Source organism: Oncorhynchus mykiss, chromosome 11, assembly GCF_013265735.2.
Source record: "Oncorhynchus mykiss isolate Arlee chromosome 11, USDA_OmykA_1.1, whole genome shotgun sequence".
Lineage (NCBI taxonomy): Eukaryota > Metazoa > Chordata > Actinopteri > Salmoniformes > Salmonidae > Oncorhynchus > Oncorhynchus mykiss.
Genome location: NC_048575.1, coordinates 74847841 through 74869047, shown reverse-complemented (window position 1 = coordinate 74869047; position 21207 = coordinate 74847841). Strand labels below are relative to the sequence as shown.

Sequence of the window (21207 nt, the reverse complement as noted above, 5' to 3'; positions counted from 1 at the left end):
GCAATTAACCCCAGAAATGTCCGGGGACCTGCAGGTGCCTTGGTGGAAGAGTGGGGTAACATCTCACAGCAAGAACTGGCAAATCTGGTGCAGTCCATGTGGAGGAGATGCATTGCAGTACTTAATGCAGCTGGTGGCCACACCGATACTGACTGTTACTTTTGATTTTGACCCCCCATTTATTCAGGGACACATTATTCAATTTCTGTTAATCACATGTCTGTGCAACTTGTTCAGTTTATGTCTCAGTTGTTGAATCTTGTTATATTCATACAATATACAGTAAGTTTGCTGAAAATAAACGCAGTTGACAGTGAGTCTCCAGATCTCAAACCCATAGAAAATCTTTGGAGGGAGTTGAAAGTCTGTGTTGCCCAGCAACAGCCCCAAAACATCACTGCTCTAGAGGAGATCTGCATGGAGGAATGGGCCAAAATACCAGCAACAGTGTGTGAAAACCTTGTGAAGACTTACAGAAAATGTTTGACCTCTGTCATTGCCAACAAAGGGTATATAACAAAGTATTGAGATAAGCTTTTGTTATTGACCAAATACTTATTTTCCACCATAATTTGCAAATAAATTCATAAAAAATCCTACAATGTGATTTTCTGGATTTTTTTTCTCATTTTGTCTGTCATAGTTGAAGTGTACCTATGATGAAAATTACAGGCCTCTCATATTTTTAAGTGGGAGAACTTGCACAATTAGTGGCTGACTAAATACTTTTTTGCCCCACTGTATATACAGTTGAGGTCGGAAGTTTACATACACTTAGGTTGGAGTCATTAAAACTAATTTTTCAACCACTCCACAAATTTCTTGTGAACAAACTATAGTTTAGGACATTACTTTGTGCATGACACAAGTAATTTTTCCAACAATTGTTTACAGACAGATTATTTCACTTAGAACTCTGAATCACAATTCCAGTGGGTCAGAAGTTTACATGCACTAAGTTGACTGTGCCTTTAAACAGCTTGAACAATTCCAGAAAATTATGTCATGGCTTTAGAAGCTTCTGATAGGATTATTGACAACATTTGAGTCAATTGGAGGTGTACCTGTGGATGTATTTCAAGGCCTACCTTCAAACTCAGTGCCTCTTTGCTTGACATCATGGGAAAATCAAAAGAAATCAGCCAAGACCTCATTTTAAAAAAAAAGTCTGGTTCATCCTTGGGAGCAATTTCCAAACGCCTGAAGGTACCACATTCATCTGAACAAACAATTGTACGCAAGTATAAATACCATGGGACCACGCAGTCGTCATACCGCTCAGGAAGGAGACGCTTTCTGTCTCCTAGAGATGAACGTACATTGATGCGAAAAGTGCAAAACAATCCCAGAACAACAGCAAAGGACCTTGTGGAGATGCTGGAGGAAACAGGTACAAAAGTATCTATAACCACAGTAAAACGAGTCCTATATTGACATAACCTGAAAGGCAGCTCAGCAAGGAAGAAGCCACTGCTCCAAAACCAACATAAAAAAAGCCAGACTACGGTTTGCAACTGCAGATGGGGACAAAGATCGTACTTTTTGGAGAAATGTCCTCTGGTCTGATGAAACAAAAATAGAACTGTTAGGCCATAACATATGTTTGGAGGAAAAAGGGTGAGGCTTGCAAGCCGAAGAACACCATCTAAACCGCGAAGCACAGGGATGTCAGCATCATGTTGTGGGGGTGCTTTGCTGCAGGAGGGAGTGGTGCACTTCACAAAATAGATGGCATCATGAGGACGGAAAATGATGCTCTTGATCTATATATTTCGAAGCAACATGTATATTGAAGCAACATCTCAAGACGTCAGTCAAGATGTTAAAGCTTGGTCGCAAATGGTCAATGACCCCAAGCATACTTCCAAAGTTGTGGCAAAATGGCTTAAGGACAACAAAGTCTAGGTACTGGAGTGGCCATCCCAAAGCCCTGACCTCGATCCTATAGCAAATTTGTGGGCAGAACTGAGAAAATGTGTGCAAGCAAGGAGGCCTACAAACCTGACTCAGTTACATCAGCTCTGTCAGGAGGAATGGGCCAGAAAATTCACACAACTTATTGTGGGAAGCTTGTGGAAGGCTTCCCGAAACATTTGACCCAAGTTAAACAATTTAAAGGCAATGCTACCAAATACTATTTGAGTGTATGTAATCTTCTGACACACTGGGAATGTGATGAAAGAAATAAAAGGGATTTTTTTCATTTTCTACAACACAAATTCTTTCAGTTTTACCATTTCACTACCAGCACCCCTACTTCCAGGCTATGTCCACAGGTGGTAGTAGTGGTAGTAGGGATACAGGAACATCCACTCTTCCTGTGTAGCAGGAGGAGACTGAGGTCAGAGCACTGTGTCTACACTTGACACTTACATGCGACTTCTAGTATCAGAATACGAAGATCACATTGAAAAGACAGATCTAGACGCACAAAAGTCGTATTGTGTTCAGATCTGGACGACCACTTCAGGAGGTGGTCAGGGACGCATTGTGTGCGGATTTCCCCTCCGTCTGGACCATAGACATGGGGCACGCTCAACCAAATCACTTTTGTCAAGGCAAAGTGTGTTGCATTATGGGTATACACATTGTCTGACTTTCAACTTGTCTACTGCATGACCTTTACAGCATGTGATCAAAGACTGCAGTCGACTGGAAATCATAAATGGTTGATATCGTCACCTATCATTGGTTATTATCAATGCATGTTTACTGTTTTGGGCGGATGAACCTTCAGAGCTTAAATAGATGTTAATCCGTACATCCTTTACAATCTATTTTCGATCCACCTTTCTTACAGTAACAAATAAAATATCCAACTTGCGACAATATAGCTGACAACTGTAATGTTGTGTCCCATGTTATAGCCAGGAATTTGTCTTGTCTGTAATATTGTTGTAAAAAAAAAGTGTTGATTTGTTTATTACGTGTGAATAAAATGTTATACATATTGTAAACGACGCATTTGTTAATCTGGGGGATTTCTACACTGGCAATGTCCCGAAAACGGTCCTTTAAAACACCCTAGAGTTGATTTTGCGTAATTAAAAACAAACATAAAAAGCTGTCAGTTTAAACGAGAGATATCTGGTGTCTTGCATTGGACGCGTCTCAATCTACCACATCCGCCGATGTCTCACTTCCACGTCTTTGGTATGTGTCAGACCATGAGGTATCCTGAAAATCGGTCTTCTCACAGAATCGTCTGTAGCGTCCAAACGGTTTGGCCTAGAAACTAGCATGATGGAAAGATGAGACTCTCACTCTCAGGATGGTGTTCTCTACAAGTGTCTTGGGACAGCCGATCTGCCAACTTCTCTCTGTAGCGTCCAAACAGTTTGGGCTACACACTAATCTGACCCCTCTATGGAAAGGAGAGACTCTCACGAACACGTACATGTTATTTCGCTCTAGGATGCCCACAGGCCTTACAAGACTCGTCTGAAGGTCCTGGGTACCAGTTGAAAAAGTGAATGGAAGTACAGTATATATGGAGACTGTTTAATGCCAAAAATAAGAGGTTAACTATATGTATAAAACAAAAACTTATATCTCTCAGATATAGGACAGACACTTCAGAACAAACTTCCTTTAGATTTTTGGGGATAGGTTAATCTGTTGTTCAATGAGTTTGTATGTACTAATAGAAGTAAGGCCAAATAAAAAAAAATTATCAAGCATTTAAACAAATATTTTTGGGTTACTTCAAAGGGTGTAACATTCCTAAATCAAATAACAAAATGATCATTGGTATGACTTTGTTAAAGCAATTCCATATAGCTTAGTAGAACCAATTTCGATAGCATCCACTTCATCTGCAATAACAAAGGTGAAAGCCATGTCTGCCATTGTCGAGTTTCCTTGAAACAGCAGAAGTAGTCCGACTTGCATATGTGCACATGTGCCTCCCCAGACTTCACTTACCGACTTTGCTCAACGACTTCCGTCTAAAACAATTAACAAACCCATTTGAAGAGCTAAAACTATACTGAAATTCTTACATTTAACTCCAAAACTAACTAAAATAAAAACCATTATGAATTATGTTCAATTTTAGTTTTTTTCTCTCAAAATGTTGGGCAAACATTAAATGGGGATTTTAAGCTTCTGAATCTGGGGGTTCACAGATACTTGCGGTACTGCCTAGCAAAGCTTTTTGCACTCTATCCAATTGTCCTTCCCTACCTTCAGGCTATGCTCAAACCCTACAGCCCAACCCGAGCAGTCCATTATGTCACCTCTGGTCTTTAGGCCCATCGCCCGCTCAGCCCAGTCCAAGCTCTTCTCTGTCCTCGAACCCCAATGGTGGAGCCAGCTTTCCCCTGAAGCTTAAACAGCAGAGTCCCTGCCCATCTTCTGAAGCACCTGAAAGCCTACCTCTTCAAAAGAGTATCTTGAAAAAAATGATTCCCCACCTCACCTCGACCCACACCCCCCCTTTTTTTTTTTTTCTGAACCAACACTTGCAATCGATTCCCCCTTCTCCCCCTGTCTAGCTTTGACTTTGCTGATAGCTACTTTACTGAGGAAAAGTGTACTTACTATGCCTGTGATATGTGGTTGTCCCACCTAGCTATCTTAATACGAATGCACTAACTTTAAGTCACTCTGGATAAGAGGGTCTGCTGAATGACCAAAATGTCATGTGGAGGCTGCTGAGGGGAGAACAACTCATAATAATGGCCGGAACGGAGCAAATGGAATGGCATCAAACACCAGGAAACCATGGAAACCATGTGTTTAATGTAGAATACCATGGCACTGATTCCGCTCCAGTCGTTACCACGAGCCTGTCCTCCCCAATGAAGGTGCCACCAGCCTCCTGTGGTGGTATTCTATAGCAAACTGTAGTATTTTATCATGTTGGTTAGCAGCAGAACCTCCAGACAGCGAGACAGACCTTACTACGCGCCTTGGACTTGATTACATAAGACAACACATTGCCAGAGTTATGTTGAAAGAACACTTGACCCCTAAGCCCTTAATGGAGTGGCCACTTGATGATGTGTTTGATAATGATCACTTGAGTCCGTTTTGGGCGAAATGAGAATTGAGTCGATGCGCACTTGCATCCCAACTGCCACAATATTCCAAAATTATGAACCCATTCACGAGCATCTTGTGTTCCGCTGTGACCTGTTCTGTAACATGATTCCCTAGGAAACAGTGCCAGATAGACACACACTCTGGTAATAGATAGTAAGAAAGTTGTAAAAACTAAACGTCGCCAGCTCACAGTGACTTGAAAAACTTCAAGTTTTATTATCACGTGCACAAGAACAGTGAAATGCTTTTCTTGCAATCTCCAAACTCAACAATGCAGTAATATATATCAATGTAGCACTAAAAATAACATGAGGTAGAACAGAAACACATGAAGAAATTTAAAAAACAAAATAAGAACACAAGAAAGTAAGAAGTTATATGCATGCTAAACTGATTAAGCTAATGTGCCCTGCTTGCTCAATGTGCCTGCTACTGCTATCTACTTCTAACTAGCTAGCTTTATTTAAGATAGTTCAGACTATTTTGAGGAAGTGTTAGAGGCTATGTTGTTGCTACGGTGACTCAGGAGGGACAAACAACATTAACTGCCAGGGTATGATATAGCGAACATAACACCCCCAAGACTCAAATCCATTTTTTAATGAGCAGCAAAAAAACACATGGGTAATCAGTGTGTTCAGCCCCCCTTTATAACTAACTTAACCTATGACCTGAACCAGCATTACTGCCCCAAAGTGGCAAGAAGTAACAAGCTAAAAAACGATACAACACAAATGGCTCCTGGCCTCCGACACAGGATACTTTCTGTCCCCAACACTAAAACTATTTTTTATTTTTTATAAAACTTTAACAAAATAAAACTAGTAAATCAGATCTGAGAACTAACTGAAATTAAACTGAATTTCAAATACAAATCTTAAAACTAATAGAAATAAAAACTAACATAAAAACACAAAACTATAATAACCTTGTGTGATTCCAGTCATATCTGATTGAGCTTGAACACACTGTCTGTGGCCAAGGTTAAACCTAGGTCTTCTACATGTCAAAAGACTGTGTTAGCCCGCTGAGCTAACTCAAGCCTATAGACACTGAGAGGGAGGCAGAGGGGAAAATGGGGGTTCAACCCGGGACCTAACTCAAGGACCTAATACTTCACTTTACTTTTTAAGCGTTTTGCATGGATTTCCTGCAACTCATCATGTTTTTATTAGACATACATTCCATGGACTGTCTAGTATTAAAGGTGTCATTCTAAATTCTAACACCAGATGTCAGTATCGCCTTATTGTTTATTTATTTCATTTTTCTCAATTGTGTCGCCTTAGTTTTTATGAACACTGCCAAGTGATACATTTGATCAGAATTTACATTTCTGTGACCGACTTTCATCGCTTTCAGAGGTCAATATTGTCCCAATGCACCATTGAACAATATACATAAAGCCCCCAAAAATAAATGTGAGTTTTCTCATTTTTAAAAATGCAATTAACCCCATGTTATTTTATTAATGTGGACTTGACTGAAACCTAATACAGTACCCAAGTATTCATTTTCATTTTTAACATTGATATCCCTAGTTTTTCTATCCCCAAAGGTTGTCTGTTGATGATCCTTTATAGCCGATAACCGATACATTTTTGTTTCTCTCATCCACCTCCTGTCCTCGTCTGCTTTGACTCTGAACTCGATTGTTTCTCCTTGTAAACAGCACATACTAAAACGTCCAATATTGTCTAGAGTTAAATGACAATGGTCTTGACAACACGACATTTGATCAGTGCAATGTATTGATCATGATCAATAATCAACGGGCATGATCTAAACAACTGTGACACATACAGTGAATGTCGTGTTTTTGTTTGTTTAAACCATAACATTTATAGAGGCCAGAACTAAAGACAACTGCTGCTTGCCAGATAATCTACGAATTTATTTCCGCCTGTCAAACTAGCTGTCAGCGGCAAGGGGCCGTGCTCGTGCGGAGGAAAGGAGCGACTCGAGCCCTCATTCAGGAAGTCCTGACCAAACTTCAGAAAGTCAAGTTGTCTCTCGGAGTTGGACTAAATGTTATTGGAAACGTGGGATTCATCAAAAGGAACAAGAACATCACTGGTCAGTTTTTAATTTGGTTTATTTATGATGAAGGTACAAATGTTAATGTTAGCTATTGCTGTCACAATTTCACGCTTCTAATTTGCTGGCCTTATACACGAGAGACACTTCCTAGTACGCTGTCGTCATGTCTTCGTTTCCTTTAAGATGAAGTCGAAGTAACCCATGTTCCTGTGAAATGATTATTTCGTTGTCAAGATACCAGGCTAACGTAGTTGTATTCTTTATTATGACTCATAGCATGATGACTACCGAAGTTGAGACTTGAACGCATTGTTGTTTTAACGTAACAGTCTCACTAGATAGGCAGTCAGTGAAGTGCGTAGGGTAGTTGAACTGTGCAAGCCAAATACTTGGTTGGTTACACCTGCTCGCAAAACAATTCTCACCGTCGGTTTCATTGGAAATTGTTTATCATTCATACAGTGCTTTTAAATCGTTGAAAGTATTGCTTGGCAAATGAGGAACAGAGGACGTGTTTTCATAAGCACCGACCTGAGCTCATGGGTAAGTATTGCGAGCAAATGACAAGCCAGTTTGGTTCACCTCTTGTCGTGTTAAATTATAAACTGAACCTCTCGATAAACAATGAGACATGTTTTTAAAACCTGTATGCAGTTGCTTCAAAGCCTTTCAACTTGGTTTAGCTGTCAATTTTGTGAATTGTCATTTTGTTTCAAGAGGTTTTACTTGATAATTGGCGAGTTGTCACTAGACGGCTGGAACTATAATGTAGCTAGCTACTGTCTGGCTGTGCCACAGACTGTTTTTCAGTGGATACATGTTGCGACTGAACGTTTTACAACCAGCTACTTACTTACTGTATCATTTTTTGGACATTCTGCGATGGATGGATTGCCAGACATCGAAAACGATTGCATAGCTCAATGCACATGTTAAAATATGTAAATGAAACGAAATTTGCTTTAACTGCCCAGTAATTGACAGACAGAAATGACATTGTCACCCGAGTCTAACGTTAGTGCGTCTATTGTTTTTGTGCTCGAAGCAAATGTTGGTCTAGTGCACTACACACTGGTTAAACAGCATTGACAGCTACCTTTTTGAATGTTTTGTTTGATTTGCCGTCTATTGTCATTCATACAATGCTTTCAACGATAGCTTTACCACTGATATGCAGATATTTTGTTTCCTGTAATCTGCATAAAAGTAAATGTAGGTTAACATTACGCGCTTGAAATGTCTCATTAAAGGCTAAAATAGCAGCCAGTGGAACAGCCTACAACAACCAACCTGACTTCATGATGTCATCCTTTTATGTAGACAGCTTGAATAGGAAGCTAACAGACATGCTTGTAATGAACACATTTCTGCTTGTTCTGAACATGCAATATCTTGTAATTTCCCAAGATATTGCCTGAGCCATATGAAGTCGTTAGCTTCCATATTTAGCATATATTTGGTCAGCTCTTGAATATTCTGTATCAGAGTTCTCTGTATAATGTGTACATTCATTTATCTCTCACTATAAACAAATATTTGCCCATTAGCAGCCAGTAGCTTGATTTTAAAGAAACAACTTTCATTGCTTAAGCCTCTGCTTCCAACATAACCTACAGTAACCTTATCAAGTCGGCCAGCCAGCTCATCAGTAAGTCTCAGGCTTTGAGTGGGAGGTAACTATGAACAGAGTTACACCGTGGCAGTCCAAGGCTACCAGTCCCTTAAGGTTGCCTGCATCACCTATCTAGCTGATAATACTAAGCTAGTTAAGTCTATTTTTTTAAATATATTTTTTTATTGTATGATGAGGGACAATAGCCTGAAATGGTCGTGTCTGTGTGTGTGACCGAGGTCCAACGGAAGTTGCCCCTCCCTCCTCTGTTACCTTCACCCAGTTAGTTTAGCTTTTTTGTAGGATATTCAGACGTGACATCCTGTCTTCCTCCCAAATGGAACCCTATTCCCTATATAGTGCACTACTTTTTATCAGGGCTCTGGACAAAAGTAGTGCACTATATGGAATAGGGTGCCATTTGGGACATTCGCCGAGTGTCACTGACATCCTGTGTGTCTGATCTGTTGGCGTGCTCAACGGTTGTGGTTTGTGTTTGTGAATAACCTATGCATGCATGTATGTGTGCATTGCATGTATCCCATAGGCATTGGCTACATATATCTTACATGTTCCTCTGCACGTGTAAAGTCCAATTAAAACTTGATATTTATCCTGCTTGTCTTCCCTGACTGACTCTATATTTTCTGTGTAGTTCCTCTTCTGTGAGTCTGCAACGTGTTTGACTGTAATGTGCAACTATATATCTGCAAGTGTGAGGTGCGTTGATGGATGCGTGGGGTGAGGACACATCAACTGTGGCTGTCAGGGAGAGGGGGACATTCTGGGTCCTATGAGCACTGATCAAAAGTAGTGCAATATTTTTTTAACCTTTATTTAACTAGGCAAGTCAGTTAAGAACAAATTCTTATTTTCAATGACGGCCTAGGAGCAGTGGGTTCCAGGCTGGCCCTGTTCAGGGGCAGCCGGGGGTTTGAACTTGCAAACTTCCGGTTACTAGTCCAACGCTCTAACCACTAGGTTACCCTAGTGGTTAGGCTGCCCTAATATAAAGGGAATAGTGTGCAATTTGGGACACAGGAAAGCCCAGGCTCCAGCCCCCTCTACCAGGCAGGCCCAGGCTCCAGCCCCCTCTACCAGGCAGGCAAGCCCAGGCTCCAGCCCCCTCTACCAGGCAGGCAGGCCCAGGCTCCAGCCCCCTCTACCAGGCAGGCAGGCCCAGGCTCCAGCCCCCTCTACCAGGCAGGCAGGCCCAGGCTCCAGCCCCCTCTAGCAGGCAGGCCCAGGCTCCAGCCCCCTCTACCAGGCAGGCAGGCCCAGGCTCCAGCCCCCTCTGGCAGGCAGGCTCAGGCTCCAGCCCCCTCTACCAGGGAGGCAGGCCCAGGCTCCAGCCCCCTCTACCAGGGAGGCAGGCCCAGGCTCCAGCCCCCTCTACCAGGGAGGCAGGCCCAGGCTCCAGCCCCCTCTACCAGGGAGGCAGGCCCAGGCTCCAGCCCCCTCTACCAGGGAGGCAGGCCCAGGCTCCAGCCCCCTCTACCAGGCAGACAGCCCCAGGCTCCAGCCCCCTCTCCCAGGCAGGCAGGCCCAGGCTCCATGCCTCTCTCGCAGGCAGGCAGGCCCAGGCTCCATGCCTCTCTCCCAGGCAGGCAGGCCCAGGCTCCAGGCCTCTCTCCCAGGCAGGCAGGCCCAGGCTCCAGGCCTCTCTCCCAGGCAGGCAGGCCCAGGCTCCAGGCCTCTCTCCCAGGTAGGCAAGTAGGCAGGCAGGCAGGCCCAGGATACAGCCCTCTCTCCCAGGCAGGCAGGCCCAGGATACAGCCCTCTCTCCCAGGCAGGCAGGCCCAGGATACAGCCCTCTCTCCCAGGCAGGCAGGCCCAGGATACAGCCCTCTCTCCCAGGCAGGCAGGCCCAGGATACAGCCCTCTCTCCCAGGCAGGCCCAGGATACAGCCCTCTCTCCCAGGCAGGCAGGCCCAGGATACAGCCCTCTCTCCCAGGCAGGCAGGCCCAGGATACAGCCCTCTCTCCCAGGCAGGCAGGCCCAGGATACAGCCCTCTCTCCCAGGCAGGCAGGCCCAGGATACAGCCCTCTCTCCCAGGCAGGCAGGCCCAGGATACAGCCCTCTCTCCCAGGCAGGCAGGCCCAGGCTCCAGCCCCCTCTACCAGGCAGGCAGGCCCAGGCTCCAGCCCCCTCTACCAGGCAGGCAGGCCCAGGCTCCAGCCCTCTCTCCCAGGCAAGTAGGCAGGCAAGCCCAGGCTCCAGGCCTCTCTTACAGGCAGGTAGGCCCAGGCTCCAGCCCCCTCTACCAGGGAGGCAGGCCCATGCTCCAGCCCCCTCTACCAGGGAGGCAGGCCCAGGCTCCAGCCCCCTCTACCATGCAGACAGCCCCAGGCTCCAGCCCCCTCTCCCAGGCAGGCAGGCCCAGGCTCCAGGCCTCTCTCCCAGGCAGGCAGGCCCAGGCTCCAGGCCTCTCTCCTAGGCAGGCAGGCCCAGGCTCCAGGCCTCTCTCCCAGGCAGGCAGGCCCAGGCTCCAGGCCTCTCTCCCAGGTAGGCAAGTAGGCAGGCAGGCCCAGGCTCCAGCCCTCTCTCCCAGGCAGGCAGGCCCAGGATACAGCCCTCTCTCCCAGGCAGGCAGGCCCAGGATACAGCCCTCTCTCCCAGGCAGGCAGGCCCAGGATACAGCCCTCTCTCCCAGGCAGGCAGGCCCAGGATACAGCCCTCTCTCCCAGGCAGGCAGGCCCAGGATACAGCCCTCTCTCCCAGGCAGGCAGGCCCAGGATACAGCCCTCTCTCCCAGGCAGGCAGGCCCAGGATACAGCCCTCTCTCCCAGGCAGGCAGGCCCAGGATACAGCCCTCTCTCCCAGGCAGGCAGGCCCAGGATACAGCCCTCTCTCCCAGGCAGGCAGGCCCAGGATACAGCCCTCTCTCCCAGGCAGGCAGGCCCAGGATACAGCCCTCTCTCCCAGGCAGGCAGGCCCAGGATACAGCCCTCTCTCCCAGGCAGGCAGGCCCAGGATACAGCCCTCTCTCCCAGGCAGGCAGGCCCAGGATACAGTCCTCTCCCAGACAGGCAGGCCCAGGATACAGCCCTCTCTCCCAGGCAGGCAGGCCCAGGATACAGTCCTCTCCCAGACAGGCAGGCCCAGGATACAGCCCTCTCTCCCAGGCAGGCAGGCCCAGGATACAGCCCCCTCTCCCAGGCAGGCAGGCCCAGGCTCCGGCCCCCTCTCCCAGGCAGGCAGGCCCAGGCTCCGGCCCCCTCTCCCAGGGAGGCAGGCCCAGGCTCCGGCCCCCTCTACCAGGGAGGCAGGCCCAGGCTCCGGCCCCCTCTACCAGGGAGGCAGGCCCAGGCTCCGGCCCCCTCTACCAGGGAGGCAGGCCCAGGCTCCGGCCCCCTCTACCAGGGAGGCAGGCCCAGGCTCCGGCCCCCTCTACCAGGGAGGCAGGCCCAGGCTCCGGCCCCCTCTACCAGGCAGGCAGCCCCAGGCTCCGGCCCCCTCTACCAGGCAGGCAGGCCCAGGCTCCGGCCCCCTCTCCTAGGCAGGCAGGCCCAGGCTCCGGCCCCCTCTCCTAGGCAGGCAGGCCCAGGCTCCGGCCCCCTCTCCTAGGCAGGCAGGCCCAGGCTCCGGCCCCCTCTCCTAGGCAGGCAGGCCCAGGCTCCAGCCCCGTCTACCAGGGAGGCAGGCCCAGGCTCCAGCCCCCTCTCCTAGGCAGGCAGGCCCCAGGCTCCAGCCCCCTCTCCTAGGCAGGCAGGCCCAGGCTCCAGCCCCCTCTACCAGGGAGTCAGGCCCAGGCTCCAGCCCCGTCTACCAGGGAGGCAGGCCCAGGCTCCAGCCCCGTCTACCAGGGAGGCAGGCCCAGGCTCCAGCCCCCTCTCCAGCAACAGAAGCGCTCTCGCAGGCAGGCAGGCCGGCCCAACATAGGGGAGGTGTAAACCCTGGCAACAGGCTTAATCACTACACACTGACTGCTCTGTAAAGGGCTTTGGATAATCTGGGTGTGAATAAAGTTTCAGATATGAAGGAGAATTGAGAGGGAAAGGGCATTTCCATTGCAGCTGTTCTTTTTACTCTTGTCTCTCTTCTTAAGGACTAGTCTGGGCTATTCTGTTTACTACTCGCTCTCCTTCAATTCTTCCAAGCAGAGGAAGGAGGAAGATGAGGCCTTAAGGAAGGAGTGTGTAATGTCTGTTTCCCCTCAACAATGAACTGTTCCATGACACACCTGTACATTCTGTTCTTTGCTCTAAGTCTAAGGACATTAATTCTAAGAACGAGGAAATGTATTAAGATTGGAATTACATTGAGGAATTACAGTTGGCTCCAAATGTATTGGGACAGTGACACGTTATTTTTAGTTTTATTTAGGCTCTACTCCAGCACTTTGGATTGGAAATGATACAGTGTCTGAGGTTAAAGTGCAGACTGTCAGCTTTTATTTGAGGGTGTATTTTCATCCATATCAGATGAACCGTTTAGAAATTACAGCACTTTCTGTACATAATCAACCCTATTTAAAATAGTCAAGTTTTGTATTTGGTCCCATATTCATTGCACGCAATGACTACATCTTGGATTCATTTGCTGTTTTTTGTTCTTTTCTTGGTTGTGTTTCAGATTATTTTGTTCCCAAATAGAAATGAATGGTAACTAAAGTATTGTCATTTTGGAGTCACTTTTTATTGTAAATTAATATAGCATATGTTAATAACGCTTATACATTCATGTGGATGCTACCATGATAATGGATAGTCCTGAATGAATTGTGAATAATGATGTTTGAGAAAATTAGACGCACAAATATCATACCCCCAAGACATGCTAACCTCTCACCACTACAATAATGGGGGAGGGGAGCATTTTTTGGGGGGGTATAATATTTTCACGCTAACTTTCTCTTTTATTTACGATTCATTCAGAATTATCCGTAATCATGGTAGCATCCACATGAATGTAGAATTGTTTAGAAACATATCATATTCTTATTTGTAATGAAAGTGACCCCAAGATTGTCCCAATGCTTTTGGTCGGTTCACCCGATATGGATGAAAATACCCTAAAATTAAAGATGAAAGGCAGCTCTTTGACTTCATAGTCATGGTATCATTTCAAATCCGATTATTGGAGTACAGGGCCAAACAACAACAACGTGTCACTGTCCCAGTATTTTTGGTGCTCAATGTTGACAGAGAGACAGAACATTTTGTCACATGCGCTGAATACAGCTGGTGTATACTTTACCTTTACCTAGCTTACGAGCCTTTCCCAAAGATGCAGAGTTTCAAAATAGTAACGTGAGGAGTAAAATGAATTTGATATTTATACATACACACACACTACCGTTCAAAAGTTTAGTCACTTAGAAATGTCCTTGTTTTTTTAAAAGAAAAGCTCTCTTTTTGTCCATTAAAAATAACATCAAATTGATAAGAAATACAGTGTAGACATTGTTACTGTTGTAAATGATTATTGTAGCTGGAAATGGCTGATTTTTAAATTGTTATGGAATATCTACATAGGTGTACAGAGGCCCATTATCAGCAACCATCACTACTGTGTTCCAATGGCACGTTGTGTTAGCTACTCCAAGTGTATCATTTTAAAAGGCTAATTGATCATTAGAAAACCCTTCTGCAATTATGTTAGCACAGCTGAAAACTGTTGTCTGATTTAAAGAAGCAATAAAACTGGCCTTCTTTAGACTAGTTGAGTATCTGGAGCATCAGCATTTGTGGGTTTGATTACAGGCTCAAAATGGCCGCTCCAGATACTCAAGTCTAAAGGCCAGTTTTTTTATTGCTTCTTTAATCAGACAACAGTTTTCACCTGTGCTAAAATAAATGCAAAAAGGGTTTTCTAATGATCAATTAAATCAAATAAAATGTATTTATATAGCCCTTCGTACATCAGCTGATATCTCAAAGTGCTGTACAGAAACCCAGCCTAAAGCCCCAAAAAGCAAGCAATGCAGGTGTAGAAGCACGGTGGCTAGGAAAAACTCCCTAGAAAGGCCAAAACCTAGGAAGAAACCTAGAGAGGAACCAGGCTATGTGGGGTGGCCAGTCCTTTTTAAAATTATAAACTTGGATTGTCTAACACAACGTGCCATTGGAACACAGGAGAAATGGTTGCTGATAATGGGCCTATGCAGAAATGTCATAAATCAGCCGTTTCCAGCTACAATAGTCGTTTACAACATTAACAATGTCTACACTGTATTTCTGATCAATTTGATATTATTTTAATGGACAAAAAAATCTGCTTTTCTTTCAAAAACAAGGACATTTCTAAGTGACCCCAAATGGGGGTGTACACATGAATGTATGTATTGTATATATCATTGAATAGGACCTACTAGGCAACAGTGTGGTACTCTGCAGCAGAGTTGTAGTACTCAAGGCCACATATTGAGTGTCTCTGTCTTGGTGTCAAACATTTGTACTCGGTCTTGCCTTTGACAATTTCTTCCCAAGACCAGCGGAGTAAAAAAAACAACTTATCAGCTTCCATTCAGTCAGTGCATAAAACCGCTTCACAAGGTCAGATGTATACAATTCTTTCTTAAAACATTATTACAGTCTTAACAGCCTTTCTATCTATTATAGACATGTTAGTACAGTGGGTGACCCTAGAGGCCTTTGGTGGGTGACCCTAGAGGCCTTTGGTGGGTGACCCTAGGAGGCCTTTGGTGGGTGACCCTAGGAGGCCTTTGGTGGGTGACCCTAGGAGGCCTTTGGTGGGTGACCCTAGGAGGCCTTTGGTGGGTGACCCTAGGAGGCCTTTGGTGGGTGACCCTAGGAGGCCTTTGGTGGGTGACCCTAGGAGGCCTTTGGTGGGTGACCCTAGGAGGCCTTTGGTGGGTGACCCTAGGAGGCCTTTGGTGGGTGACCCTAGGAGGCCTTTGGTGGGTGACCCTAGGAGGCCTTTGGTGGGTGACCCTAGGAGGCCTTTGGTGGGTGACCGGATCATTGAAAGGACAGCAACTGTAATACCAGCACTCTTTTAGAAATATGCACTTTCTGTAAATTAAGGGTCAGTGTTGTAGTGGAAGCTATGTGCTGGTATAAACCGTATACCCACGTTTTAGTGTTTTTTTTTTTTCCTTCAGTGGGCATTGCGTGTACTCACTTAATCCTTACTGATGTGTTTTGATTTTTTAAGTTTAACCTTTAGTTAACTAGGCAAGTCCGTTAAGATCAAATTCTTACTTAAAATGACGGCCAAACCCAGGCGATGCTGGGCCAATTGTGCGTCGCCCTATCGGACTCCCATTCACGGCCAGTTGTGATTCATCCTGGAATCAAACCAGGATGTCTGTAGTGACACCTCTTGCGCTGAGATGCAGTGCCTTAGACCGCTGCGCCACTCGGGAGCAAAATAATGTAGTGGTGTATACGATTTAACAATGATATAGTACAATAGAGAAATCATGCACAAAGTAGCCTGCACAATTTGTAAAGTACGTGAAATATATTGACGTGTGCTGCACACACAGCCCAGTTTCAGTGGAATATTATCTGCACTAGAGTTGGACCAATTAATCGGAAATCGGTATTTTTGGGTGCCGATTTGCCCATTTCATTTATTTTTTATACATTTATTTAACTAGGCAAGTCAGTTAAGAACACTCTTATTTTCAATGACGGCCTAGGAACGGTGGGTTAACTGCCTCGTTCAGGGGCAGAACGACAGATTTTCACCTTGTCAGCTCGGGGGATCCAATCTTGCAACCTTACAGTTAACTAGTCCAACGCAATAACAACCTGCCTCTCTTTTGTTGCACTCCACGAGGAGACTGCCTGTTACGCGAATGCAGTAAGTCAAGGTAAGTTGCTAGCTAGCATTAAACTTATCTTTATGAAAAACAATCAATCATAATCACTAGTTAACTACACATGGTTGATGATATTACTAGATATTATCTAGCGTGACCTGCGTTGCATATAATCTGACTGAGCATACAAGTATCTGACTGAGCGGTGGTAGGCAGAAGCAGGTGCGTAAACATTAATTCAAACAGCACTTTTGTGCGTTTTGCCAGCAGCTCTTCGTTGTGTGTCAAGCATTGCGCTGTTTATGACTTCAAGCCTAACAACTCCCGAGATGAGGCTGGTGTAACCGAAGTGAAATGGCTAGCTAGTTAGCACGCGCTAATAGCGTTTCAAACGTCACTCGCTCTGAGCCTTCTAGTAGATGTTCCCCTTGCTCTGCATGGGTAACGCTGCTTCGATGGTGGCTGTCGTTGTGTTGCTGGTTCGAGCCCAAGGAGGAGCAACGAGAGGGACGGAAGCTTTACTGTTACACTGGCAATACTAAAGTGCCCATAAGAACATCCATTAGTCAAAGGTTAAGGGAGGGAAATAGTCCTATAATTCCTATAATAACTACAACCTAAAACTTCTTACCTGGGAATATTGAAGACTCATGTTAAAAGGAACCACCAGCTTTCATATGTTCTCATGTTCTGAGCAAGGAACTGAAACGTTAGCTTTCTTACATAGCACATATTGCACTTTTACTTTCTTCTCCAACACTTGAATTATTTAAACCAAATTGAACGTTTCATTATTTACTTGAGGCTAAATTGATTTTATTGATGTATTATATTAAGTTAAAATATGTGTTCTTTCAGTATTGTTGTAATTGTCATTATTACAAATAAATAAAATAAAAAAAATAGACTGATTTTAATCGGTATAGGCTTTTTTGGTCCTCCAACAATCGGTATCGGCGTTGAACAATCATAATCGGTCGACCTCTAATCTGCACGCTGCAGGAGTGTGCAGCTCTCAACTGGTTTTGGCATGGAGTAGCTCACAGAAGAATGACATCGGTAGCCGGTAGGGAAGACAAGTTGAAATATCTTCCAGTAAATGCTAACTAAGGCAACGATGGGCATGCAAACCAGGTATTGTAAAAAGTTTAGCCCAAAGTATTGTTCAGTAGGCTGTTTGTGATGCGCAATTGTCGTCATGCACTGTTTGCATCAGGGGGGTAGACCGAGGACCACCCACTGGGGAGCCAGGCCCTGACAGCCCACCCAATCAGATTGATGTTTAAGCATTGTTGAGGACGATCACATTGTTTTACATTTTTTCTTAAAAAAAAAAGTGATTTTGAGTGAATCAGAAGAATCTATAGAAAAACAGGATCTTTCCCACATGGTGCCTTTCCTTCGCTGGGTGGGCCGTTTGGAGACTTTTGGGGAATTTGAGGCTACCCACTTCTCCAGGCACCACTGCATAGGGCCGATGGAAAGACAGCAGTCACACACAGCATGATGTTAAAGGATAAGCAGTCCATAAACTTGGACATAATAAGCCAGTAGGTCCCAATCATAAGAATAAAAAACACAACCATTTAAGCATTTCCCAATCAAAATGTACAACTTCCCCATTGCAAAAAACATTTCAACGTTTTGCACACACAGTAACCAGTGAACTTTAAGTTTAAAGTGGAACTGACACCGTTTTAATTAATTTGCAGATATGAAACAGACTATCACTCAAAAATATACAATACTCAGTTTATGCTACAAAACCAACTTTGAGGTTTTAAAAAGAGATTATATTTAACTCAACGTTCCATTACCTACACTCAGGCATTGCTGGAAGAATAGATGGATGCAGTATAATGCATCATTAATATAATTAACCAATACATTTCTTGGGAGTCCAAAAACTATGACTATCAGGTTGTAAATCACAGCTGGCCTGGTACATTGTTTGCAGCCTCCATTCGGGCTGCACTGTTTCAATTTAATTCATTCAATATTCTGGACAACGGACAAATGTAACTAATGCTGGGAATGTCAATACAGTAAAACTAGCATTAAAAGCAAGTCAGTCATAGCGTGGCTAATAGGCTAACCTTTCTATTTATGTAGCAAGCTAAAAACACAGAGCCCAACGTTAGCTAGCTAATTGGAGTGTGTGAGTGACTGACTGTTCCATCAAATAGTTTTTCATTGGCTATACACGGTTGATGTGCATAACTGAGGGAGAGAGAGCCTACCCTTTTCATGATTGTTTGATCAATAGGATATATTTGCAGAAATTCATTCAGGTGTATTTAGTGGCTTTTGGTGAATGTGTCCTAATGATCTAAAGTTGCACTGTTGCTACTTCCTGTAAACACACAGTCCAGTTCAAAGTGAATGATGGCAGGCCCGTGTGGCCAATGGCTTGTTTGTATTAAGGTCTACCGTAGCTCTGATTGGCTATAGCGCACCGGGCTGTGGAGACTCCGTTCCTGGACAAGACCGATGTTTTATTCAGTTTTATTTACTGCAGTGTCTATTGATTGTCCAAACATATGTCTGTTTTCCACTCTATATTGCTATAGAATTTTCACAAGCCTTAGTATATACATAATTCCCAAACATTCTAAGAGTTTATGTAAACGTGAAAAGTGGATTAAGTGGTAACTTGTCAGGAAATGATTTTTAAAGTGTCCTTCCCGGGGGTATATATGAACAGATTTGAATAAGATTTAATTTTGCTAAAATTCTGTCAGTTCCACTTTAAGTGCAACAATGTTTCACACAAGTTATTGTCAGAGACGGCTATCAGGAAGCATGCTGCAATAACTAACACAGTTCCACTCACCAGATGATAATCATTTGAAACTTAACTTCTTGTTGAAAGTTATTCTTAAAGGGAGAAGCTAACAAATTAGCAGCAACATTCTCTTTGATAAAACCAACAACGACAACAACAACATTGTTAGCTAGCTAGACCGTGGGGAAACTACTGCTCGCTATTGCACAGTGTTGGCCTTCAAGAAGGCAGAAGTTTCCATAGGTTTTTGTAAAAACAGTCCCACCCATTAAGGTCCCACCCAATGTGATTGGTTGATTCCACTTTAACTCCAAAATGTTGCCCTAATACAGTTGAATGACAGATGCCTTTTATCTAGCTTCTGATGGCCTAGCCAATGGCTGACTTAGCTACTGTAGCTAGATTTATATCCCCAGAGACCAGCAAAGAAAAATTGTGATTTAACTATTTTCTTTCCAACAAAAACTGAAGAGATTAAATCAGAACATTATTATATTATAATCATTGTTTTCTAAATCCTTAGCCCTTCTCTGAAGGTATAGAAGGCCAGGCCCATTCTTCCCCACTGTGTTTGGGTTAGTAATCATTTGTAGTGGCTGTATCTTCTTGCAGCAAGCATTTCTTTTCCCTCTTCACTATTCTAAATGTCTAAAGAATCCAGATGTTGTTCTGAAATATGAACACAGAAATACTAGACATTTTCAACTCTAATGGTGGTGATTTGACAATTACAATGATGGTCTTGAATTGGACTTGCATTTGTCTCAGTCTTGACTCTCTCGGACCCCTTGTTCCCCTCCCGGTCTTGACTTGGTCTCTGTCTCACCCCCTCCTGTCTTGGTCTTGACTCGATTTGCTCCGGTCTTGGTCTTGAATCGGTCTTACTTTAGGTGGTCTCCAACACAACACTGCTGTACACTCTGTTATCATTAATAAAGTGAAATGTAGATTGGACATCACTTGTTGTCAGGTGTACAATAGGTCCATAGACATAGCTTTCATCATTGAATAGGCCAAAATACTGTACAGGTTTTTTGCCAAAACAAAGGAAACACCACCATAAAGTGTCTGAATTGGGCCACCACAAGCTGCCAGCACAGCTTCAATGGGACTTGGCATAGAGTCCAATCAATCAAATGTATTTATAAAACCTTCTTACATCAGCTGATGTCACAAAGTGCTGTACAGAAACCCATCCTAAAACTCCAAACAGCAAGCAATGCAGGTGTAGAAGCACGGTGACTAGGAAAAACTCCCTAGAAAGGCCAGAACCTAGGAAGAAACCTAGAGAGGAACCAACTATGAGGGGTGGCCAGTCCTCTTCTGGCTGTGCCAGGTGGAGATTATAACAGAACATGGCCATGATGTTCAAATGTTCATAGGTGACCAGCAGGGTCAAATAATAATCAGTGGTTGTAGAGGGTGCAACAGGTCAGCACCTCAGGAGTAAATGTCAGTTGGCTTTTCATAGCCGATCATTCAGAGTATCTACAAGTGTGTGGAACAAATGTTGGGTGTTTTGTTGATGGTGGTGGAAAACGCTTTCTCCTGCACCTTTCTAGAATCAATTGACCTTTCACTAAGCCCTGTCCCAGAATTTTGGGCAACCAATTGCACCGCTTCAATAGATGGCAACTGTCGTAGAGTCCGACACCTCGGACAAGGCCGCATTTAGAGCTCATGAAAGCCAGTGTGGGCTATGGCAAAAACCAGAGTTGAGCTCAGGGTAAATTGGTTTGAGATCTGGTGACTGACACATGCGCACACACACACAGCCACCCACCCACCCGTTAAACCCTCTGCTCTTTTGAGACCCCTCTTTCAAAGTCACTGAGATCTCTTCTTCAAGCCATGGTAGCCAAAATAATGGGCAACTGGGCATTTTATACATGACCCTAAGCATGATGGGATGTCAAAGTACCTGCTTTCAATATACTTTATATCCCTCATTTACTCAAGTGTTTCCTTTATTCTGGTAGTTACCTGTATA

The 21207-nt window shown here is 44.5% G+C and overlaps 2 protein-coding genes across 3 annotated transcripts in view; both read left to right on the top strand.

Moving 5' to 3' along the window:
• Nucleotides 1-6760: 6760 nt before the first annotated feature.
• Nucleotides 6761-21207, top strand: part of LOC110535115 (serine/threonine-protein kinase TAO3) — a 150409-nt gene continuing 135962 nt past the window's right edge. The window contains exon 1 of one of the 2 annotated variants that reach the window (XM_036936323.1): nt 6761-7122. The gene's annotated coding sequence lies outside the window, so the exon portion shown is untranslated. Of the gene's footprint in view, nt 7123-7210; nt 7630-21207 lie in introns of those variants that run through there. The other variant, XM_036936324.1, reaches the window with a different exon arrangement.
• LOC118937398 (basic proline-rich protein-like) lies at nt 9431-12593 on the top strand. The gene is made up of 5 exons (XM_036936343.1): nt 9431-9439; nt 9740-10267; nt 10794-11205; nt 11894-12237; nt 12405-12593. The coding sequence occupies exons 1-5, from the start codon at nt 9431-9433 to the stop codon at nt 12591-12593; spliced, it is 1482 nt and encodes a 493-aa protein (XP_036792238.1).